The sequence below is a fragment of the Ascaphus truei genome, chromosome 3 (genome assembly GCF_040206685.1).
Source record: "Ascaphus truei isolate aAscTru1 chromosome 3, aAscTru1.hap1, whole genome shotgun sequence".
Taxonomy (NCBI): domain Eukaryota; kingdom Metazoa; phylum Chordata; class Amphibia; order Anura; family Ascaphidae; genus Ascaphus; species Ascaphus truei.
Genome location: NC_134485.1, coordinates 126,281,170 through 126,304,434, shown reverse-complemented (window position 1 = coordinate 126,304,434; position 23,265 = coordinate 126,281,170). Strand labels below are relative to the sequence as shown.

The 23,265-nt window shown below is 41.2% G+C and overlaps 1 protein-coding gene across 1 annotated transcript in view; it reads left to right on the top strand.

Moving 5' to 3' along the window:
• Positions 1-21,883, top strand: part of LOC142490669 (uncharacterized) — a 30,489-nt gene extending 8,606 nt beyond the window's left edge. Inside the window, exons 2-5 of the mRNA XM_075593086.1 lie at positions 195-399; positions 1,795-1,872; positions 2,238-2,654; positions 21,708-21,883. Of these exons, the coding sequence (XP_075449201.1) occupies positions 195-399; positions 1,795-1,872; positions 2,238-2,654; positions 21,708-21,883 (876 nt within the window). The remainder of the gene's footprint in view (positions 1-194; positions 400-1,794; positions 1,873-2,237; positions 2,655-21,707) is intronic.
• Positions 21,884-23,265: the final 1,382 nt, after the last annotated feature.

The window sequence follows — 23,265 nt, the reverse complement described above, 5'->3', positions numbered from 1 at the left end:
CATGTTTGCTATCTCTTGGAACAGCTAGCAGTGTAGGAAACTGGTGCTTCTATTATTATTAATTTACCTCATATATTTTATATGTTTTTCAAGGGCGGACAAGTTCAGCAAGCAGAAAAGAAATGTGGGACACAATAGTCATTGGTGTCAATGCGTGTGGGAATCATGTGAGGGACAAGCGGAATTGTCACAAGAGATTTGATGATATTAGGTCCAAATTGAAAAAGAAAATACAACAGCAACGCGTGCATGCTAGTGGCACTGGAGGTGGGCCGACACCACAACGTCTCATATTAACTCCATTGGAGGAGCTGCTTCGGGCAAAATTACTTCCCGTCGTCGTGGAAGGCTTACCTGGTGACCGGGATATTGGAATTTATCCCTCACAATTTCCACCAGGTGAGAAATATTACTGTACTAGGCGTGTCGTTGCTTACAGTTATTTTGCATAGTTACACTGCTTTTTATACTGTCTTCACAATATAAGCATACCTGCATCTATATATGTATATGTCTGATTCTGTATATATATATATCTCAAAATAGACATATATGTTGTAGTCCTACTAAAAGCAGTAACGAATATAGCACGTGCCATTGCGTGCTCATTTACATGTGAATTCCCAAAATGCATTGCTGCAGTGGAAGCAATTGATTGTGGGCGAAGATGGGGAACAACAGGGTAGTACACATGTGTAACACATGTTAATGAGAAATTATTACTAGCTACAGGTACAGAACATAAATATGTATAATATTATTGTGTATTTTATTTATTTTACTCCGACAAACATGACATTACTGCCTATTTTAAGCATGCATCAAATATATTGCATGCAACGGCCTACAAACATCACTTGCACTAACACATCTATAGTTGATAATGAAAAGGTCCATTTTTGCTTTAAGTCATATACAGACAGCATAATGAGGCACACGTATCATATGTTATGTCATTGTTTTCATAACTTAAAAACTGCACACGACTATTTAGCTCATCTACCATTGTGTTAAAGCAGCTGCAATTAATATCTCATCACAGCATACACTTCAACAGAGGGGGTGGGGTTCAGCACACACACTAATTACAGCCTCATTTTAGGGTCAACTTAGTTCACACCATTTTCACCTGTTTCAAGTAATTGAAAGGTGTGGCTGATTAGGCTTTTTGGGGAAGGGAATACCGTTCTTACAACCTGACTAGCACAACTGAAGTTAATCACACTCATTTGAAAGCTTAACTTTAGCTACTAAATGCCCCAACAACTCATTACTTATCAAAGCGTACGTCACACATTAGTTCACTCATATCTATAGTTGAACTACTATCAACGACACATTATCACACACTGCATGTGTTGTCTTGTTGAGTCACAGCCACATTCAGGTGTGCCACATCTTATATTAATGTACCACACATATCCTCTACCAAAAACAACACTTTTTGCAATATGACCACCTTCATGATAACCATTGTGAATGGTCATCTCATGATAGTTATGTACATTATGATACTGATATCACTACACAACATATGATTTTTATGTACAAATTTAATGTATTTATCCTCACGCATTACTGCAGAACCATAGTATGTTGTATGTTAGGGAACTCAAAACTTCTAAGTACACAGGCATGTACATTGTTATTACAACTATTTATGTTCACTTTCACACACACATTTTGGGTAAAGGAACTGATGCTGTTAGGTACTCATAAATATAGAACATACAATAACTGTTTGTTCAATATTTACACATGTAAATGTAAAACTAATGTTATTGTTAAATATAGTTGCCCCTGGAGGACATGTGTCACCTGAGACGGAACAAGTGTCTTCACCTGGGTCAGCCAGCTCAACACACCTAGAAGGTGAGTGTATCAGTTGGTGGCCATATAATATGTGCTCTTCTATATGTTATGTTGTCATGTTCATTATTTGTTTTGCACATGTTCTTTAAATAGGATTACTTAGTGTATGTGAAAATGAAGTGTAAGACAACATGTATTGTGTTACTGATGTTAACTATCATGTAGGAGTTGTGAGTTTAGAGCAAGTTTTCATTCACTCATATTTCATACTGAGTCCAAACATTATTCTTAAGTCAAGGTAGTTTTTAATGTGAGGTTATAAAACGTATGGAAACATGTTAGTTGTTACTTATGACACAGTAGAATTACATAGTAACACAGCAGAGATTAACATGCCATTTAATAATGTGTACATTTATTTGTAGAACATGATGAAGAGGATTATGATGATGATGATGATGATGATGCCGCCGCCATAGACACACAAATACAAGCAAGTGACCATGAAGAGGTTCCAATTGAAACTGTTTTACCGCCAAATCGTCCAGCAAATACCACATACGATGCAATTGTAGCTTCTGAGGGAAAAATTGTGGAAGCAGAAAATCGTCGCCATTCTGACCTGATGACAGTGCTGGAAAGGATGATTGCACTGCAGGAAGAAACAGTTTCACAATTGGCACATCTCCACAGAGTCTTCATTGAAGTGCCTAAACAGTTGCAAAAAATCAACACCTCATTCGAAGCATTAGTTGTTCAGCAAACACAAGCTAATTACTTGAGAATGACTAATGTACCACAATTCAACTTGAACACATCACAGGCAGGATCTGTTCATGCTGGTCAGTTTTCACCACATGCTTCTGATCTTCATTCACCAGGTCCGAATGTTACCGGTCAAGTAGCAGACATTGCTGTGCAGGTTCCTGACGACATCCTACCGCTGCCATCTGTACAAATTCAGCAGCTGACACCTACAAAGGAGGCCACAAAAACAAAACACAAGCAGTTACTACTGACCAGTTTTTGGTCAAAAACAACAAAAGACACACATGAAACAGACCAACCATCACTTGTGCAGTGTCTACCAACTTGCTCACATGTGTCAGTGGGCACAAGCCCTGTCGGTGAGTCACTGGCCACAAGCCCTGTCCGTGAACAGTCACTACCCAAAAGCCCTGTAGGTGAGTCACTGCCCAAAAGCCCTGTAGGTGAATCACTGCCCAAAAGCCCTGTAGGTGAATCACTGCCCAAAAGCCCTGTAGGTGAATCACTGCCCAAAAGCCCTGTAGGTGAATCACTGTCCAAAAGCCCTGTAGGTGAATCACTGCCCAAAAGCCCTGTAGGTGAGTCACTGGCCACAAGCCCTGCCCGTGAAGTGCCAGAGGCCACTCAAAGTGGCTCTGTTGTGGCTAAAGTTGGTGGCAAACGAAAAAGGAAAATTCAAGAGACAACAAGCAGGCCTGTTACTCGCTCTCAAAAGGAACAAAAATTTTTTTTTATAATTCACAAAATATGTCTTTGGCCTTGTTTTGTTGACTTCAGATTATCTAATTAATATTGTATGTATGCTGAAGACTGTGTTGTTTCCAAACTTTCAAGTATGTTCTTGTACACGTGAAGTTTTGGAAATGTTAACACTCCTAATTAATGAATAGTGTTATAAATATTTATGTATTAATCGTCTGTTCAGTAATGGTCCACCAGGAGCCAGTTGCTAAGTTTAGAGAAGCTGCCATTGACTTTGCAGCAAAACATTGCATTTGGGTGTGTTACTTGATGTAATCATTGCATGTGCATATTATTCACATGCAATTATAAAAGCACCTATTTAACTGCAAACATCTTTCTTGTACGTGTACAGCAGGATTTTGTGTTAAATATTACTTACCTTTGCTGGCCATTGTAATGTTGTCCTTTAATCATTTATGTGTTCTTGTTTCAAAAACATCTCTGAATTTATACTAATATATATGTAGTATGTATGCATATATGCACACACACACACACACACACACAGACACACACTGTGTGTGTGTCTGTGTGTGTGTGTGTGTGTGTGTGTATGTATATATAGTACTATCTAAACTGGTATAGATGTATTTACAAAAAACATACACTTCATGCTTCCTTGTGAAAACACAGTATTTAAATAATACAGGCCTAATGTTTGAGAACTATACTAAGTGTGAGCCTCTAACATTATTGGGCGCAAACAAATGTTTATTACTTAATTCACTCATGTTTATCACCATTTAAATAGGTTTCATACAAGGCCTACTTACTGCCATCAATATGTTGTGTGTACTCCTGCAATATAAAAAAAAAAAAAAAAATTATATATATATATATATATATATATATATATATATATATATATATATATATATATATACACACATACACATACACATACACATACACATACACATACACATACACACACACACACAATATACATATAGTACAATATACACTTTATATATATATATTTATGAGAGAGATTTATTTATATATATATAGATACACACGTATTTAAACTCATGCAGACAGGGAGTTAACCAGATTTTCAAATACACACAGAAATGTATGTGGGAAAAAAACATTTCATTTTGGAGGTGTGTGTATTTACTGATATGGCTGTCTAAGCACTATTTTCACACAGTGCTCTTTGTTATTTTTCAAGAAAACTCAATGTTACTGAATTAAAAGTGTAGGAATGTTTTCAGAAACGAGATAAAAAAAGGATAGATGTTTGTCCCACATGCGGCTATCACAAACCACAAATGTTCAAGCAATTAAAACTACAAATCCAATTGGCGTTTGAAATAAGGAGTTACAGTTTATACTTTTGTTGACCTTGAAAAGGAAACACAGCAATTTGTTAGCCATTGAGCAGTTTCATTTTGATGAGCAAAGAACAGATACCTGCACACATCTTTTGTGCTAATCTGCAATGGCTGATGAATTCGTGAAAAATATGAATCCGAATTTAGGGTATAAATACATGGTGTCAGAAGCTATTTTGAGAACTTGCGGACACCAAGCGAGCACACGCCAAATCTATGATTTGATTCGAGCAAAATATCCTTATTACCAAGACCGTCGGCATGCGCGCAATTTTAATTCCTCAATAAGATTCACTTTATCAACTAATGACTTTTTTGAACGTGTGCAGGATAAGCTAGAAGACAACTATGGTTTCTGGAAGATTGCCAAAGAAAAACATTTCACCGTGAAAGAGGGCACATATATTGTGGTTAAAGGCATATTTATTCCTAATGCCAATAGCAATGGATCCGCTACTACTGTTCCGTGTGAATCGATACCTGCTGCAATATCTGCACCCTCCATTCCTGAAACCCACATTGTACAACAACAAAACTACTATGATTATGTACCAAGCCTTTCAGCTGAAAATGCATTCGAATGGGTACCCGAAGAAATGAACCTACCTCCCGACCAATTGTTTGAAGAAAGCAGTGGCGATTCCTATGAGCGCTTCATGGAGGAGATGTGTGTCATACTGGATTCAGCGGGTGGGTCAAGCGTGGATGAAAAAGCCTTGCATTTCTGGAGCGACCAGTTGCAGCCAGACGAAGAGTTAATTCTAGAAGAATGGTAAATATAACAACCGTTATGAGTTGACTCTGCGTTTAAATGTTTTTTTTTTTTGTAACCACCATTTTCCCTTTCAATGCGTGGATACAGCGTAACATTGCAGACTGCATAACATGTAGCGATCACAAAGAAATTGTTTCCGAATACAATATAGTAGAACCTGAAAGAGTAGTACACATTGCTGACGGAATAAATATACGTACTTTCCTATCACTTTAAACATATTAGCAACATTTTACCATAACTCTAACACATACCTGTTTTGTTATCATGCTACATCTACAACATTTAAAAGCGGGTCCACCAATTATGACGTGGGACCCTTGTCATGGCCCAAGGCGTCCTTAAAAAGGATTACGGATGTAAGTCCCGCCCCCAAGCGACGTGCGCGCCTCAAAGCCTATTGGCTGTCATGTTTTGTTATAGTAACGGTAACTGCAGTGTGTCATGTGTGCGGCTCAGTGTTTGTAGGCGTCAACTGGCCGTTAGCCGAATGTTAATTGAGTGGGAGGAGTGTTCGCGTGCGTTTCACGCTGGTTTAACATGACGTCACACGTATTGCATTTGCGCATTGTGTTATCGGCCGTCCTTTCTGTCCAAACACGTCTGTTTAAAAAGAATACAGATGTACTCGTTTAGAACGAATGTAGTTTCGTCTTCATTGTATTTGAAATAAAGATTTTATGTTTAATGGTATTTTCAAGATGTATTGAACGCACAACGTACGCTTTGTTTTGCGCATGCGCTAACAGTTAGTGCAGCCAAGCGTGAAGTGCGTGCGCACACTAAGATGTGCGCACACATTTTTCAGTATACAGGCAACGTTCACATCATATACATAGTTATGCCTGCTACAAATTTAAAGAAACATTACATACTGATGTACACTTGTACTTCTAACATATAAGTGAGTGACGTGTGTATGTACACAATCATATAGAGCTGTGTAACGCGTTGTCACGGATACATATATAGTAAGGTGCCATATTTGACCATCATGTGTTTGCTGTATTTCAGAGATGTCGGGGAAGATACAATCGGATCAATGTATGATTTCAGAAGAGTCTACCTTTATATGAGATGATTGTGAGGAGGAGCCACCGACTACTATACTACATATGGAACTAATTTTATATTGCTTGCAGCGCTTATTAACAAACAATTAAAAATGTGATACCCTTATGCCTATATTGCATAAGCACTTAATTAACATAATGATGTTGCAAAATAGTGCCTCATGAATTTTTATTGAGTGTTCTTTAATAACTACTATCATTTTATGGCATGGTGTGTTTTATATATAACAACCATTCCCACTCTGCTAACACATTTGTGTATTCTATTGTGTAATGGAACGTATGACTGTCGAAACTATGTAACAATAATAATGAGAATAATAATAATAATTATAATATGAGCATGTTCATGTATAGCGCTGCTAGTTGTACACAGCGCTTTACAGACACATTTTTCATGCTGAGGTCCCTGGCCCGTGGAACTTACAATTTATTTTTTGCCGCCTGAGGCACAGGGAGATAAAGTGACTTGCCCAAGGTCACAAGGAGCCGACACCGGGAATTGAACCAGACTCCCCTGCTTCAAACTCTCAGTGCCAGTGTGTGTCTTTACTCACTGAGCCACTCCTTCTCCCAATGTAAAGGACACTTACAACCAACTAGCCATTTATTGTTAAATATCTCTTGTTACATGGGTATGTTGATAAAATGGTTTGGGACTGTAGCAAATAATGTTATTGGCCAGATGTTGTGGTCCCCTACAATGCATGATGTTCTGAATATGACATCAACATCATGTAATGAAGTACGTTTCTGTGTATATTTCATTAACCTAACTAACTATAGTTTACTGTGTTTATTAAACGTTCTAAAAATACATAGTATAGTCAATATGATGATATAACCTACCATAATAAAGCTGGTGTTATCATTTGTCGGTGTTATACATGGATCCTACACAAATTGATACAGACACAAACAGTTGTCTTAAAAAGTGTGTCTATGCTAATGTGCACGTGATTGACGTTACAATTGTGAGAATACTTGATAATTATCATCATGATAATGATGAAGTGACGTGATTTATATTCCTAAAATATTACCAACATTGTCATATTGGTAAATTAGAAATGCTAAATGACAGTAACATTTGCGACAAAATTGTGTTTTCTGTTAACAGTTTTACACTTGGTACATGTAGGACACATCCACACACGTGTGACTTATACATACACATGTCACTAATTTAAATTAATGTTGACTATTAATTCCTAGCATTAATAAACACCTACATTGCTAAATATAAGATGTAGTACGCATTGTTGTGATTACAGGCATTCATGCATGGAGTGTTATGATCAGTCAATTTCATCCGTGATGAATGAGCTCCCGTAAGTAAACAAATAAGTACAGTTATCCCCTTGTCTCCAAACACCTCTATATTACATTAATGGAATTTATAAGGAAACATACATAAAATGTGATGAAATGGGAGTAATCATTTTCTAATACAATGCACATGAAAGCTCAAGAGTAGCTAAATGCATATACATGATACAGAAAGTACATATATGTTACATTTGTGTTTAAACCAATATGTTGGGTTTTGACTTCAAATAATTATAGGAAGATTGATGTAGGCACATCTTATGAGAGATGTCAGCAAATATACATACCATGATCAGTCATACTGGAGATATACCTATAATGCAAAGGAACAATATATAAATTGCAAACATTGACATGCCATCTTCAGTACCGTAAACAACACAGCAAAGTGTGTATTTGGTGTTAAATGTGCAACACCATGTATATTTCATGACATTCAAAATGTAAATTAGCCTGGTGTACACATCATATGGATGTACATGTTACACTGCACCAATAACATTGTATGTAAGAATACTAGAAGCATGAATGAGTATGGGCATAATATGTGTATTGTCTTAGCATAAGGAACAACACAATGCTAAAATATTAGTGCTTTGTTACCCCAGTTGTATTCACATACACACAACTAAAGTAAAATTGAAGAGGGATTATATAACCTGTGCAACAATAACATACCGGTGCCACATCCCTTTGTGCACACAGCAGAGAGAAGAAAGGTGTGCAACCCATATTCATCTGTGTCCTACCAGAAGGGTATATAAAAAAACATTATTGTTAAGATAACATAATGTAACTATAAAAGTAGAACTTGGAACATATATGTTTTTACTTACAAGAAAAAAATGAATTGATGAGATTCTGGCGTGTCTGGCCACCACTGGCTGTTTGTTCATTTTCAGCAGCTACATGGGTGGGATGCTCGTCTACCAAAGGCTCAGCTAGGTCTGACTGTACATTGTGCCTCAGTGCAACATTGTGCAAAATGCAACAGGCAAGGATAATATCAGACACTTTTTGAGGCTTGTATAGAAGAGCCCCACCAGTTCTGTCCAGACACCTAAATCTGGTCTTGAGTAGGCCAAATGTCCTCTCTATAACAGATCTTGTAGATATATGGGCTGCATTGTACCTGTCCTCTGCTTCAGTTTGAGGGTTTAGCACCGGAGTCAAGAGCCACGGCCTAATTCCATATCCTGAGTCACCTATAATGAATGGAGCACACATAAGCTGACATTAGTGATCAAATTGTACAATGCCAACATTCCTAAATAAAAATGTGTTTTGTGTTAGAACATGTAAATGTGTACCCACCCAGCAGCCAACCATGTTCAAAATGTCCCTCTTCGAACGCATGGAAGACTGAAGAGTTCCTCAGGATAGAGGAATCGTGACTGGAACCAGGGAATTTGGGTACCACATGCATTATCCTCATCGTCGCATCACATACCACCTGTACATTGAGTGAATGGTAGTGCTTACGATTGCGGTACACATGCTCACTCTGACTAGGTGCAATCAAAGCAACATGTGTGCAATCGATTGCACCCAGCACACATGGTATCCCTGCTATATTATAAAAGCCAGTCCTGACTTCCAGCCACTCTGTCGCCTCTGTAGGAAAATGAATATAATTCCTAGCGCGTCTATTGAGTGCATAGAGAAACTGGGTCAAGGCCCGCGAGAATGTAGATTGCGAGACCCCGCCCACTATGCCCACAGTTGTCTGGTATGACGCGGAAGCAAGATAATGTAATGAGCACAGCATTTTAACAAGCCCAGGGACTGCACGACCTCTGGCTGTGAAAAAATCTAAATCTCCCCTTATCTCCTGATAAAGAGATAAGATTGCTGCTGAACTCAAACGATAGCGACTTACAATCTCCTCCTCACTCATCCCATCTAACAGGGTTCTCTCCCTGTACACACGCGGACGAGGCACAACTTGTCTCCTCTGTCTTCTCCTCTGATCTCCTGTCCCTCTACCTGTCCCTCGGCCTGTCCCTCTCCCTGTCCCTGTCGTATCCGCGTGACTGTCCCTGTCACTGTCCCTCGGTGTGTCCCTCCCTTGCCCTATATGATTCTCTTGATCATCAAGCATGTCATAGAAAAGAATGTTCCTCCGTATCCTAAACAATCTCAACATTTTGAAATGAGTAGCTGTGAATGAGCAGGTAATGGGCGTCCTTTAAATAGGTATGTGATGATGTCAGGTGACATAGTAAAATGCAAGGTGTTACATTAACATAATAAAGTACTTCTGTGGCAAGCTGTGTGCAGTTGTTGTTATAAGTATTTGTTGTGTGTATTCTGCAGGGAATGATGATATTTGCCAATGATGTGACGTGAAGCTTTGTACAAAGATTGGTTGAAAATAAATAGTGTAATGTGCAATGCATGTAACACTTGTGAACGCAACAGTCAGTCATGTAATTAGACAAAAAGGCTGAGATTGACGTGGGAAAAGTTTGGTGTAACATGTGTAATTAGGCATGTTATTGTCACATGTTGACAACAATGAATAGTCGTGTGCATATGCATGCATTTCTGTAATGAGGATAGTTGGTATAGAATGAGTTTACAAGGTGTCCCAATGATGAATTACTGTACATGTGTGTATAAGTTAGGTTGAAGTGCTTGTAATGCTACGGTTACAATGTAAACATGCAATGTGATTGAGCGTCCAATAAGTGACGTCATGAAAATAGGGAGGACCCAAAACTATATGTAAACATGAGAATTCAGATGTACATGAACGTTTAAAGATGCGTGACACATTACAAGCATTGTGTAATGTAAAGGAAGATGAATATACGGTGTATGTGTGACATGTGTGACATGTGTAACATCATGTAAATAATTGTCGCTCAGTTCAATAAAATGTGTGATATGATGTGAGGTTCTCCTTTAAGAGTTGAGTATAGTATTTTCCCTTGACACATCATCACATGATGAGTAATGTGACCCGCAAATGCTGAAAACATGTAAAAGTAGAATGTTATGCAAATAATACACGTCAGCTGTGACACAATGCAGGGAATGCCCCCACACTGTAATGCAAATGACGTTTGTATTGTGAGCAATGAAACGTAAACAGTACTATACTGTTATACGTCCCCGCTCCATTGACTCCATTGATGTACAGAAGATTTTTTTTTTCTAAGTACCGTTCCGGCAGCCTTAGCGATCGTTCTCCCCTCCAAACTGCCAACTTTAGTTGGCGGGAGAAATTGGCCATAACATCTCAATTTCGTAGTGCCGATCAGCCCCGATAAGCTGTTTTTTTTGTTGAATCCAGCCGATTTAAAAAAGTGGCGATCAGTGGCGAAAACAGGCTTATCGGCAGCCGACTGGCCATAACAAAATAATCGGCTCCGAAACCTGGCGAAATCAAGCACTTATCGGCGCTTACTGAATCTCAAACCCAATTTTGGCTATAAAATGGCGATAATTCCCTTATCAACGCTTACTGCATGAGGCCCTATATCCTTCAGTCTAAGTGGCACTGGTATAGTCTGAAACAAATATAGGATACGGGGGAGGAGATTCATCTTGACACTATGTATCCTACCTATCCAGGAGATCTTGTAGGGCATCCATTTTTTTAAATCTGCTTTTAGTGTCTTGATTAGCTTGGGGTAGTTAGCATCTTAGATGCCCCTGTAATCTTTGGTGATGTAGACCCCTAGATATTTAATATGTTTTGGTTGCCAATTGAAATTAAAGTTCAGACTCAGTAGCTTTTCACTTTCCTTTGGGAGGCTGATATTCAGGGCCTCTGATTTGGTTTGGTTTATTTTGAATCCTGATATTCTATTAAATTTATCCAACAGGTCAAATAGGTTTGGCAGGGAGGTTAGAGGCTTGGAGATCAGCAGCAGTATATCGTCTGCATACAGGGCAATCTTATGTGATTGTGAATGCACCGTAATCCCTGAAATATCCGGGTTGTTACGGATTTGCGCAGCTAAAGGTTCCATACATAGGGCGAATAACAGGGGGGATACAGGGCACCCCTGTCGTGTGCCGCTTTTAATTTGAAATAAATTAGATGGGAAACCCTGATGTATGACCTTGGCGGCGGGGCCCGAGTATAGCGACATTATCGCGCCACTCACCCTTTCCCCAAAGCCGAATGCCCCAAGCGTCTGTTTTAAGTATGGCCAGTCTATCCTGTCGAACGTTTTTTCGGCATCCAGACTCAACATCATAACGCTTAATTTCTGATTAGTGCCTATTTCTAGCAGATCAATGATTCGTCGGGTGTTGTCCGCAGCTTGTCTACCCATTATAAAGCCGACTTGATCTGGATGAATGAGTCTGGGCAGGATAAGACTTAATCTATTGGCCAGTAGTTTGGCACATATTTTAACATCCGTATTAATTAGGGCAATTGGTCTATAACTTTTACAGTCCTGCAGATCTTTCCCAGGTTTATAAATAACTGAGATTGACGCCTGAAGCATCTGCTCCGGGAACGGGGCTCCTGCTAAAACAGCATTATACATTCGGAGCAGCCATGGGGCTAGGTTCTCTGCGAACGCCTTATAATACTGCCCCGATAACCCATCTAGCCCCGGGGCCCTTGAGGGTTTGAGGTCTTTGATGACCTGGGTAAGTTCTTCTAATGTGAAATCAGCCTCCAACCCCTCCCTGTCCTGCGCGCTCAGCCCTGTTAGGTTGGACCGTGCTAGAAAATCTTCCGTGGCCCTTGCCGTTTTGGAATTATGTGCCACTTTTTCTCCATTATATAAATTTTCGTAGAATAATTTAAATTCCTCGACTATGCTTTTTGGGTTGGATGTGGAGGAGCCGTCCTTTAGACGCACCGCCTGTATGTTATAATTAGGCTGTCTAGTGTTTAGTTTGCGCGCTAGCATGGTATCCGGCCTGTTCGCCTTTTCGTAAAATTTCCTCCGTGACCAACTCAGAGATTTATCAGCCTGGGAGACCAATAGTAGATTTAGTTTGATTTTGGTGTTCTTTAACTCCAATAGGGCCCTCGGATCTTGTGTCAGTTTGTGTCTTGATGTGAGGGAATTTAATTTGGATTGGAGGGCTGCTATCTTATTATTACGCTCTCTCTTTCTACGGGCTGCAATACCAATTAGTGTGCCCCTTATGGTTGCCTTATGGGCCTCCCAGAGGGTGAGGTCGGAGCTCACCGAACCATAATTAGTCGTGAAGAATTGATCTATCTTCTCTCCGACTGAGTCGCATATATCTGGGATCTTAAGGAGTGACTCATTTAACTTCCAATTTGCACCGGGTCTATCAGGGCGAATTTGGTTGCACCTCAGCTCTATAGGCGCATGGTCTGACCATGAAATATCATGGATCGAAGCCTGGGCGACCAAGGGGACCAGTCTACTAGAAATGAAGAAGTAGTCAATTCTGCTGTAGACGTCGTGGGGGTGGGAGTAAAAAGAATCGCATTAATTTCAGCCTCGGGACCCCCTGCTTCCCTAGGTACAGGCCCTGTTATGGGGTGCTGGTATCGCTCTCCAGGTTTAATTATCCTGTGTCATGGCCCATGTGACCAGGACATTTAAACATGGTCTAGATACCGGCACTCCATACTTGGGCCTGTAAAGCAGGGGTCCCTGTGGTTTAAATTAATGTGGTTCAACTCCAGAGACCCCATGCTTCAATAATATGTTATAAAAATAAAATAAAAGCAGCATGATCGCCTGTTAGAGGTGCACAGAGAGAGTGGCTGATTCTTTCTACTCTCACTGAGCGTCTCTTCCAGAGTGATGAGCCCATTAGGACTAACACAGCAGGAGACCCATTCAGAAGCAGAAACCCCCGCTGTGTTAATCCTGATGGGCCATTCCCCCCTGCTTTCATTTTGCCATGAACAACCACGTTTGGTTCTCGTTTCACCAGCACATGTGAGTTGTTTCAGGAGCACTGATCCTAATTCAGAATCAGGAATCGTCTCAGACCAGTCTCAATTCAGCACACGCAGTAGTTGAAAATACTCAATCTCCAAGCGTAGTCAAATATAAACCAACCTTGGTGGTGTCTGGATAAATACAGTACGCATAAAATGGCAGGAGATCCTACATTTTGCATCATGATCCAGTCAGAAATGTGGTCAATATTATAATTACAGTGGACTGATAAAGCACATATTTTTCAAGGCCACCATGGAAATAGTGTATGCTGCAGTCTGACTGGATTGAGCAGTATTATTTATCACAATGTCTACCAATTAGTCAATAGCTCCACATATGTTTCTTATTTAATTTTTTGAGTATTTAAAAAAAAAAAAAAAAACATGAGATAAAATAGTGGGTCAGAAAACTATCTTCTGGGAAAATCGATCACACTAGGTGTTATGATTAACCAATGCATTTGAACAAAGGTAAATGCACCTAATTTGCAATGTAATGTAACCTCGTTAAAAAAAACTCAGCCTGATCAAGAGCCCAGTGGAGATGTTTGAGGATCACTGGAAACATAGATTTGGTTTAATCGCTATTTTATATTTGTCTGATCCTGTGAACTTCTAGCAATGGGCAATTAGAAGGGGTAACAATCCATAAGTATCTTGGAACTACTGGGATACTTTGCTTATCTTTAAAAATAACTGATAAGGCTACTACATTGAAATATTGTAAAAAAAAGGATTTTCAAGCTTTACCACAATATTTGCTTCACCTACAGATAATTCTATATTGAGGCTAAAGAACAGGCATTTCAGCAGCAGGTGTTAATGTAGTTCTGTCTAACAAAGCCCTTCGTTTTATGATATTATCTGAAGAGCTCTTAAATAATCAGAAAGCATAGAGCACAATACCGGAGAACAATCTATCTGGCTATGTTCTTTGATGTGTTGTTTTTCTCAAATGTGCTGACAGCAGATTTTATGTGATACAGAAACCAAAGGAATACAACAATGGTTATATAATCAGAGATAAAGCAAACCTCTTAGAAAAAAAACTGTCGGCTCGTGTTGTTGAAGAGGTTAGACACAAACCAGATGAAACATTGCTTATCATTGATCATTTAGAAGCATAGATTTGATTGATTTCTGACAAAAGGTCTAAATCAGGAGTGACCAACTCCAGTCCTCAAGGACCACCAACAGGTCAGATTTTAAGGATATCCCTGCTTCAGCACAGGTGGCTCAATCAATGGTGCTGTCAATGACAGCCACTGATTGAGACACCTGTGCTGAAGCAGGGATATCCTTAAAACCAGTCCTGTTGGTGGCCCTTGAGAGCAGGAGTGGGTCACCCCTGGTCTAAATATTCAGTGAACCCTTTGAGTGCCAGCCCCTCTGGCACACATGATCACATGATCGCTCTGTCACTGATGATGGGCCGAAGAGGAGTCCTCCTGGTAGATCGCTTTCTTGCATCATCTCCCCTACAAAAATTAACAGGTAGAACATGATGTAGCTACTATATCATGGGGTCCTTGGAGTGCCAGAGCCCATGGCATAGTAGCTATGTCTATAGGGCACCCAAATGGTTTAAGCTAAATGCCCGGCTCTTCTTAATTAACGTAGCTTAAAATAGCTTAAAGAATGATCATGAAGTCCATTGCATTACTGCTGCACAGGCAGAATAGCAGACCATAAATAAATACAAAAATAAATAAACAACTCTTTTTTGGTCCGCTGATTTTATGCTTATCAGCTACATGTCTTTATCTGTTTTATTATAATGTTGGCTTCATTATCTACTATATATTTCTGAAAGCACTGTATGTCTGCGTCCCTAGCGGCAATCTCATTGGTCCCTTGGCCTGCCCGCCCCCGCACCTCTCATTGGCCTGAGGCAGAGTGACGGGCAAAAAAAACACACACACACACACACACACACACACACACACACACAAACACACTCTCCCCCGTCAGTTGGACCGCAGCTCACCTTCCACACACACTCCGCAACATCCCCAGCCGCACCATCACCCTCACCGTGCGCCGCGGCCCTCCTGCTCAGCAGCAAACTCCAGGCTCCTCCCCCCTCACGTGCGCCGCTACCGGAGAGGGGAAGCGCGGCGCGGGACTTCCCCTCACGTGCGCCGGCTCCCGGACGGATGGGAAGCGCGGCGCGGGACTCCCCTTCACGTGCGCCGCTACCGGAGAGGGGAAGCGCGGCGCGGGACTCCCCCTCACGTGCGCCGCTACCGGAGAGGGGAAGCGCGGCGCGGGACTCCCCCTCACGTGCGTCGGCTCCCGGACGGAGGGGAAGCGCGGCGCGAGACTCCCCATCACGTGCGCCGGCTCCCGGACTGAGGGGAAGCGCGGCGCGGGTCTCCTGCCACTCTTGCCCCCCCCCCCAGCTTCCCGAACTCACCTCCTGCCCCAGCCAGATGCCACGGGGTCAAGGTAAGTCACCCACCGTCTCCCACCCACGCACTGTCACCCAGTCACCCACCCACTCAGTCACCCACCCACCCACTCACTTAGTCACCCAAAAACTCACTCAGTCACCCACCCACTCAGTCAAGTCACCCATCCACCCACTCACTCAGTCAAGTCACCCACCCACTCACTCAGTCAAGTCACCCACCCACCCACTCACTCAGTCAAGTCACCCACCCACCCACCCACCCACTCACTCAGTCAAGTCACCCACCCACCCACCCACTCACTCAGTCAAGTCACCCACCCACCCACCCACTCACTCAGTCAAGTCACCCACCCACCCAGTCACCCACTCACCCACCCAGTCAGTCACCCACTCACCCACCCAGTCAGTCACCCACTCACCCAGTCAGTCACCCACTCACCCACCCAGTCAGTCACCCACTCACCCAACCAGTCAGTCACCCACTCACCCACCCAGTCAGTCACCCACTCACCCACCCAGTCAGTCACCCACTCACCCACCCAGTCAGTCTCCCACTCACCCACCCACCCAGTCAGTCTCCCACTCACCCACCCAGTCAGTCTCCCACTCACCCACCCAGTCAGTCTCCCACTCACCCACCCAGTCAGTCTCCCACTCACCCACCCAGTCAGTCTCCCACTCACCCACCCAGTCAGTCTCCCACTCACCCACCCAGCCAGTCTCCCACTCACCCACCCAGTCAGTCTCCCACTCACCCACCCAGTCAGTCTCCCACCCAGTCAGTCTCCCACCCAGTCAGTCTCCCACCCAGTCAGTCTCCCACCCAGTCAGTCTCCCACCCAGTCAGTCTCCCAGTCAGTCTCCCACCCAGTCTCCCACCCAGTCTCCCACCCAGTCTCCCACCCAGTCTCCCACTCAGTCTCCCACTCAGTCTCCCACTCAGTCTCCCACTCAGTCTCCCACTCACCCACCCATTTAGTTTCCCACTCACCCACCCATTTAGTTTCCCACTCACCCACCCATTCAGTTTCCCACTCACCCACCCATTCAGTCTCACACTCACCCACCCATTCAGTCTCACACACCCACCCATTCAGTCTCACACTCACCCACCCATTCAGTCTCACACTCACCCACCCATTCATTCTCACACTCACCCACCCATTCAGTTTCCCAATCACCCACCCATTCAGTTTCCCACTCACCCACCCATTCAGTTTCCCACTCACCCACCCATTCAGTTTCCCACTCATCCACCCATTCAGTTTCCCACTCACCCACCCATTCAGTCTCCCAATCACCCACCCATTCAGTCTCACACTCACCCACCCATTCAGTCTCACACTCACCCACCCATTCAGTCTCACACTCACCCACCCATTCAGTCTCACACTCACCCACCCATTCAGTCTCACACTCACCCACCCAGTCTCACCCAAAACCACCCACCCAGTCACTGACCCCACCCACCCACTCACCGACCCCACCCACCCACTCACCGACCCCACCCACCCACTCACCGACCCCACCTACCCACTCACTGACCCACCCAGTCACCGACCCCAGTCACTGACCCACCCAGTCACCGACCCTGAAAAAGTCACCCAGTCACCGACCCAACCACCCACCCACCCAAAGTCACCCACCCACCCAAAGTCACCCACCCACCCAAAGTCACCCACCCACCCACCAACCCAGAGTCACCCACCCACCCACCGACCCAAAGTCACCCACCCACCGACCCAAAGTCATCCACCCCCCGACCCAACTCACCCACCCACCGACCCAACTCACCCACCCAACCACCGACACAAAGTCACCCACCGACCCAAAGTCACCCACCCACCGAGCCAAAGTCAAACCGACCCAAAGTCACCCACCGACCCAAAGTCACCCACCCACCCACCGACCCAAAGTCACCCACCCACCCACCGACCCAAACTCACCCACCCACCGACCCAAAGTCACCCACCCACCGACCCAAAGTCACCCACCCACCGACCCAAAGTCAAACCGACCCAAAGTCACCCACCCAGTCACCGACCCAAAGTCACCCACTCAGTCACCAACCCACCCACTCAGTCAAGTGTCACCCACCCACCCACACAGTCACCCACACACTCAGTCAACTCATTCACCCACCTAGCTGTCAAGGGGGGGGGGGGGAAGCCTAACCCTGTCGTACGCCCCCCCCAAAATTACATCCCGGGCAACGCCGGGTCTCTCAGCTAGTTACTTTATAAACAAGGAACAAAACAGAATAATATATTTGTAAATAGAATGATTGACCAACAGTTTTATCACCTAAATAGATCGGTGCACATATTTAGCAAGCAGTGCTATTCCATGCGACGAGGCAGGGGATCAGGAGAACACTCACATCCAGGAGTATATAAAAGGAAAAGACATACACTTATAATTCAACAGAGTTTCTGATGAACGTAATATGAATAAGCAAACAACAATCTCACTCACGTTTCCCGTGAGTAATCACGGCATTTTGATTATCAGGAGTGACCACCTCAGATATTCTGTCGCAGCCCCTTTCATTCTCCAACATCTCTAAATTTTTTCGGGGATATTTTCCGAATGCCAAGCACTTCACCGCACTTCACCGCGTTCATGCTGCATTCATACTGCATTCACGTTCATGCATTCAATATTACGATCGCGTCACAATACCACATGTTTTTATATATGTATATATGTCATATATTTATATATATTTATAAAAAGTTTTTGAGTTTAGAAAGCATTTGGCTCTAGTCCCCCCTCTCCAATTCTGTTTCACACTTTCACACTGTCTATACCCATGAAACTTAAACCTACTGTATGGATGTACATCTGTGTGCTTTGGAAAAATGGTTTGATACTTGATGGATCTGTACACCAATTCTAATATTCTTAAAAAGTTCCAGTATTTTTACTTTAAGTAGCCTTTTGGTCTATCTCACATATTGGAGGCCACAAGGACATTGGAGGCCACAAGTACATTGGAGAAGGTTACATGTTCTTTGCAGTTGATCGTACTTTTTAGTTAAAGTTGCTACATCTGTACTCAGATAAATGGAATAAAATGTACTAGAAAAATCTGGCTTCAAAATATCCTTGGCTGCGGCTTTCCTGTGCTTTGTTTATTTCATCAAAATCATAATTTCTATCAAGGAATCTATCTCTTAACATCTGTGATTGTTCTACAGTATGTAAACTACTTAATTAGGACAAGTCTACAGTACCTTATCCTACGGAATTGACCATGCAGTATTTGCAAACCAATTTGTATCATGATGACTCAATTTTAAAATATAATTATTACTACATTAGCATTTAAAAATATATATGTTTTAGTATTGATTTTTCCATTTTCTATGTATAAAGAAAGATTTTAAAAAAATCTCTCTTGTTCCTAGATTTATAATGTGGATTTAAGATGTACATTATTATAAGTAAGATCGTTTCTCTCTTTTAGAACATCTACAACTCACCAGTTAGACTTTAAAGTTGGACATTTTTTGTTTTAATTTTTGGGACTTTTCTTGAATTTCGTTTTTTCTGTTTGGCTCTTGAATCACTGAACTCACCAATATAAATGTATAGTGGTGTTTCAATTTAATATTACATTTTGATCACACATTTTTGGCATTGTTTAACGCAGACAGTTTCTTTTTGTTTTTAAAAATATATTACATTTGATTTTGTGAAATTTTTATCTTTCATATTTTGCGCACTAACGTGGAAACAAAATGGGACTGCTCTTTTAAGCTAAAGATGTTTTATATAGTTTGAACTATGTATCTATATTCAGTATTGTCTCCTGTGAGCAGATTTCAAACATTTAATTTGCTGTTATAAGTTTGTAGTGATGAAATATGTTTCTGTATTTGAACACATATAGTATAGGCCACTTAGTTCCCCAATATAGGTATTGCAGGTGCTGCATAACTATGTGTACATTTTATGTAAGCCTGGATTACATACATATAAAGCATAAGACTGGAACTTATGAATCTATGCAACTCTGCAAATGTGTGAACCGGAGATAAGGTTAAAAGACAACAAATCAATAAGGAAAAGATGCTGATGGCTTTCTTTTTCTCACTTACCAGGAACAGAAGTAAAACATTTAAAAAACATTACTACCTACTTAAAACCTTTTTAAATACTCTGTTGAAAACTGTGAATATAAATTTAGAATTAAAGTCCATTATTCTCAGGCATATCTAAAAAAAAAAATTCTCACTCTTATTTCTTATTAACTTTTATTTAAAGCTGCAGTTCTACAACATTATTCCCATAAGTCCAATAAAAATATATCTATTTTACATATTGTATTTTTTTAATTACAAAGTTTATTGTGAAATCTTTTAGTAGTTTAATAATAATACTCTTAAAAAAAATGGGTGCTAAAGTGAATTATTTTATAATAATAATGATAAATTATCATTAGATTTAGCCCTCATCATTGCAATTTTGGATTCATTATTTGTTGTTCAACCATTCAAGATTATTTTTGGTCACAGGGCCATATTTACATAGCAGTGCTACTCCATAAGACATCTTCCAGCATTGCCTAGTAAATATGGCCTTTTATGACACATTCACTTCAATGATGCCGTAAGAGGTCTTCCAGCACTTCTTAGTAAAAATAGCTCAGAATCTGTTTTATTTTATTGCAGGTCTAAAAAAAATATCACCTACTGTACTGTACATCATCTACTGTGTTATGGGCAATTATTCCAGGTAACTTCATAACTTTATAGAGGTCTTATTTAAGATTATACATACATGTCACAACAGTTAACCTAGGTTAGTTCCAAGGCACCTACATTTGATAATCTAAGGTATGCCACAACTGGTCTTAAAAGGCTATCAGAGACCTAGAACATTAGACGCAAGACAGGAATAAAATAAAAAGGTACTTTTACTTTAGATTATAAGACTGCAATATATGGAAATGCACATGAAATGTTCCCAAATAAGCTGAGGTAGTCAATAATAGATACTATATAAATAGTAGAACTATTTTTCAAAACATGGCAATGAGATTTCACCTGACACCAATGTAACATTTTTGTATGCCTATTTTGCTGTTAGTAAATGATATGGGAAATGGTTAAATGGAACAAACACAGTTTACATACATCAAGTCATGTACAAAAAGGAAGGCTGACTTTTTAAGTTGGTTACCCACACTCTTCCTTGACATTGCGGCACACCTGTAAAGGGGCTAATGGATGACCGGAAAGAAGCAAACAGAGGTTCAAAGTGTTAAGTTTGTTTGACATTTTATAGCCAATAGGACAGAATTATGAGTCACTAAAGGCGATCACATTCAAGCAACATGCTTTAAGAAAATCCTTGTTGAGGCTATTGGGGAAAATGTTGTGTAAGTGAATAATTTCACTGTAGTTTTTGGGGTAAATTATGTGGATAAAAGGATGTGGGTTAGAAAAAATTGTTTTACTGTATGTACAGTAATTACATTAGGAGTAATTTTAGAAGTATGTAACACTCTTTGTTACCTATGGGTTTTGTATGGGGTTTTCCTCTGCTTTAGTATTAAATAAGGTAATTCTGCAAGAAATAGAGGCCGGGACTCATGAAGCCATGTGGCCAGATATCACGCCCGATCTGGTGGTAACTGCCAATGAAGTCCCATATCGGAGCTTCATGACTGCCAGCTATGGCACCTTATTTACTTTGCAAATAAATTCAGACAAGTTGTTTTCTTAATGTATTAAAGTTCTGGACCATGAACAAGGGCAGCAAGAAGAGTGAAATAACTTATACAGCCAATGTCCTAAGGACACTTGTACTGGACAACTATTACACCACGTTAATTAACTGAAAGTTCGTTCACCTGTCAGCTGAGGCATGTCCAGTGCTAAAGATATGCCACTGTTGCTGTCTAGTACTAGTTAATAAATATAAATCAGATGGTTTATAGCTAGAAAAACATGTAATGGGGTCACCAAGAACTGCATTCCAATGCAAACTGCCTGAGGATAGGAACATGTCGATAAAAAAGAACAGAAAAAAACTTTTGTTGGACACAATCATAAAGTAGTTAGAAATAGCTGGTATGACCAAGGTCAACAAGAAAAGGGTTTGCAGTTTCACAAACTAGCAAATGTATTCTGAGTACAGTGCTTGCCTTTTTATAATGTCCCACAATCAGTCACTCCTACCACCCATTGTGACCAAGCACTGCCATCTACAGCACTTACTCCCTCACCTACTGCCTCTGTAAGTTTCCCATTAAACCTCTTAGATTGTAAGCTCTTCGGGGCAGGGATTTCCTTTCCTATTTTCTGATTTTGCTGCACTTATTGTACAGTGGCGGCCGCCTTTACTCTAAAGCGGCCGCCACCATGGGAATTTTTAACCCGCGGACGGCGCGCGGCTCTTTTTGGCCGGTTTCCCGCGCCTCGGGCGCTTTCAATGATAAGCGCCATTAGCGCTTATCTGCTGAAGTGGCCGCCGCTGGGGAAACTCCGATTCAAATCGGAATAAATCCCCGCATTTATCCCGGCAAGCTTTAGAATAAAGCTGGCCGCAACAGTATTATTATAATTCCCCATTCTGTATTCTTTGTGAGCGCTGAGTACACTTTTGGCGCTATATAAATAAAGACATACAATACAATAATCAATCCTGCCTAATTAAGTTTTTTTGTAATGTTCAGTCCTGTCTGGGATCAAAATAAACCAATGGCCATGGATAATATACTGTAGGTGATTTACACTATGTTTACAAAAATATATAGTTTTAAATAGAAGCTGATGCATAGGAGGGTAACTACTCATCTTTTGTGATACCACAACATGCTGAACACTTTCATAGGCAAAGCCATTTTCCTTATGGCCCTATAATGACCTTGAATAAACACTTGTTTGACAAGTACTCCCCCATTCAGAAGCCCAAATATATATTTCTTCTTCATTTCTAAAGGAACCAAAACAGTCAAATGTTTACATAATGTAATGTGGAGGTAAAAGTATGATTTGATTTGTTTATGACATTGGGGCATATGTATCAAGGCAAAAGTGGTGCAACTTTTGGGCAAAAAACTGCATATGCATCAATTCAAAGGTAAGATAATGGGTTCTCTAATA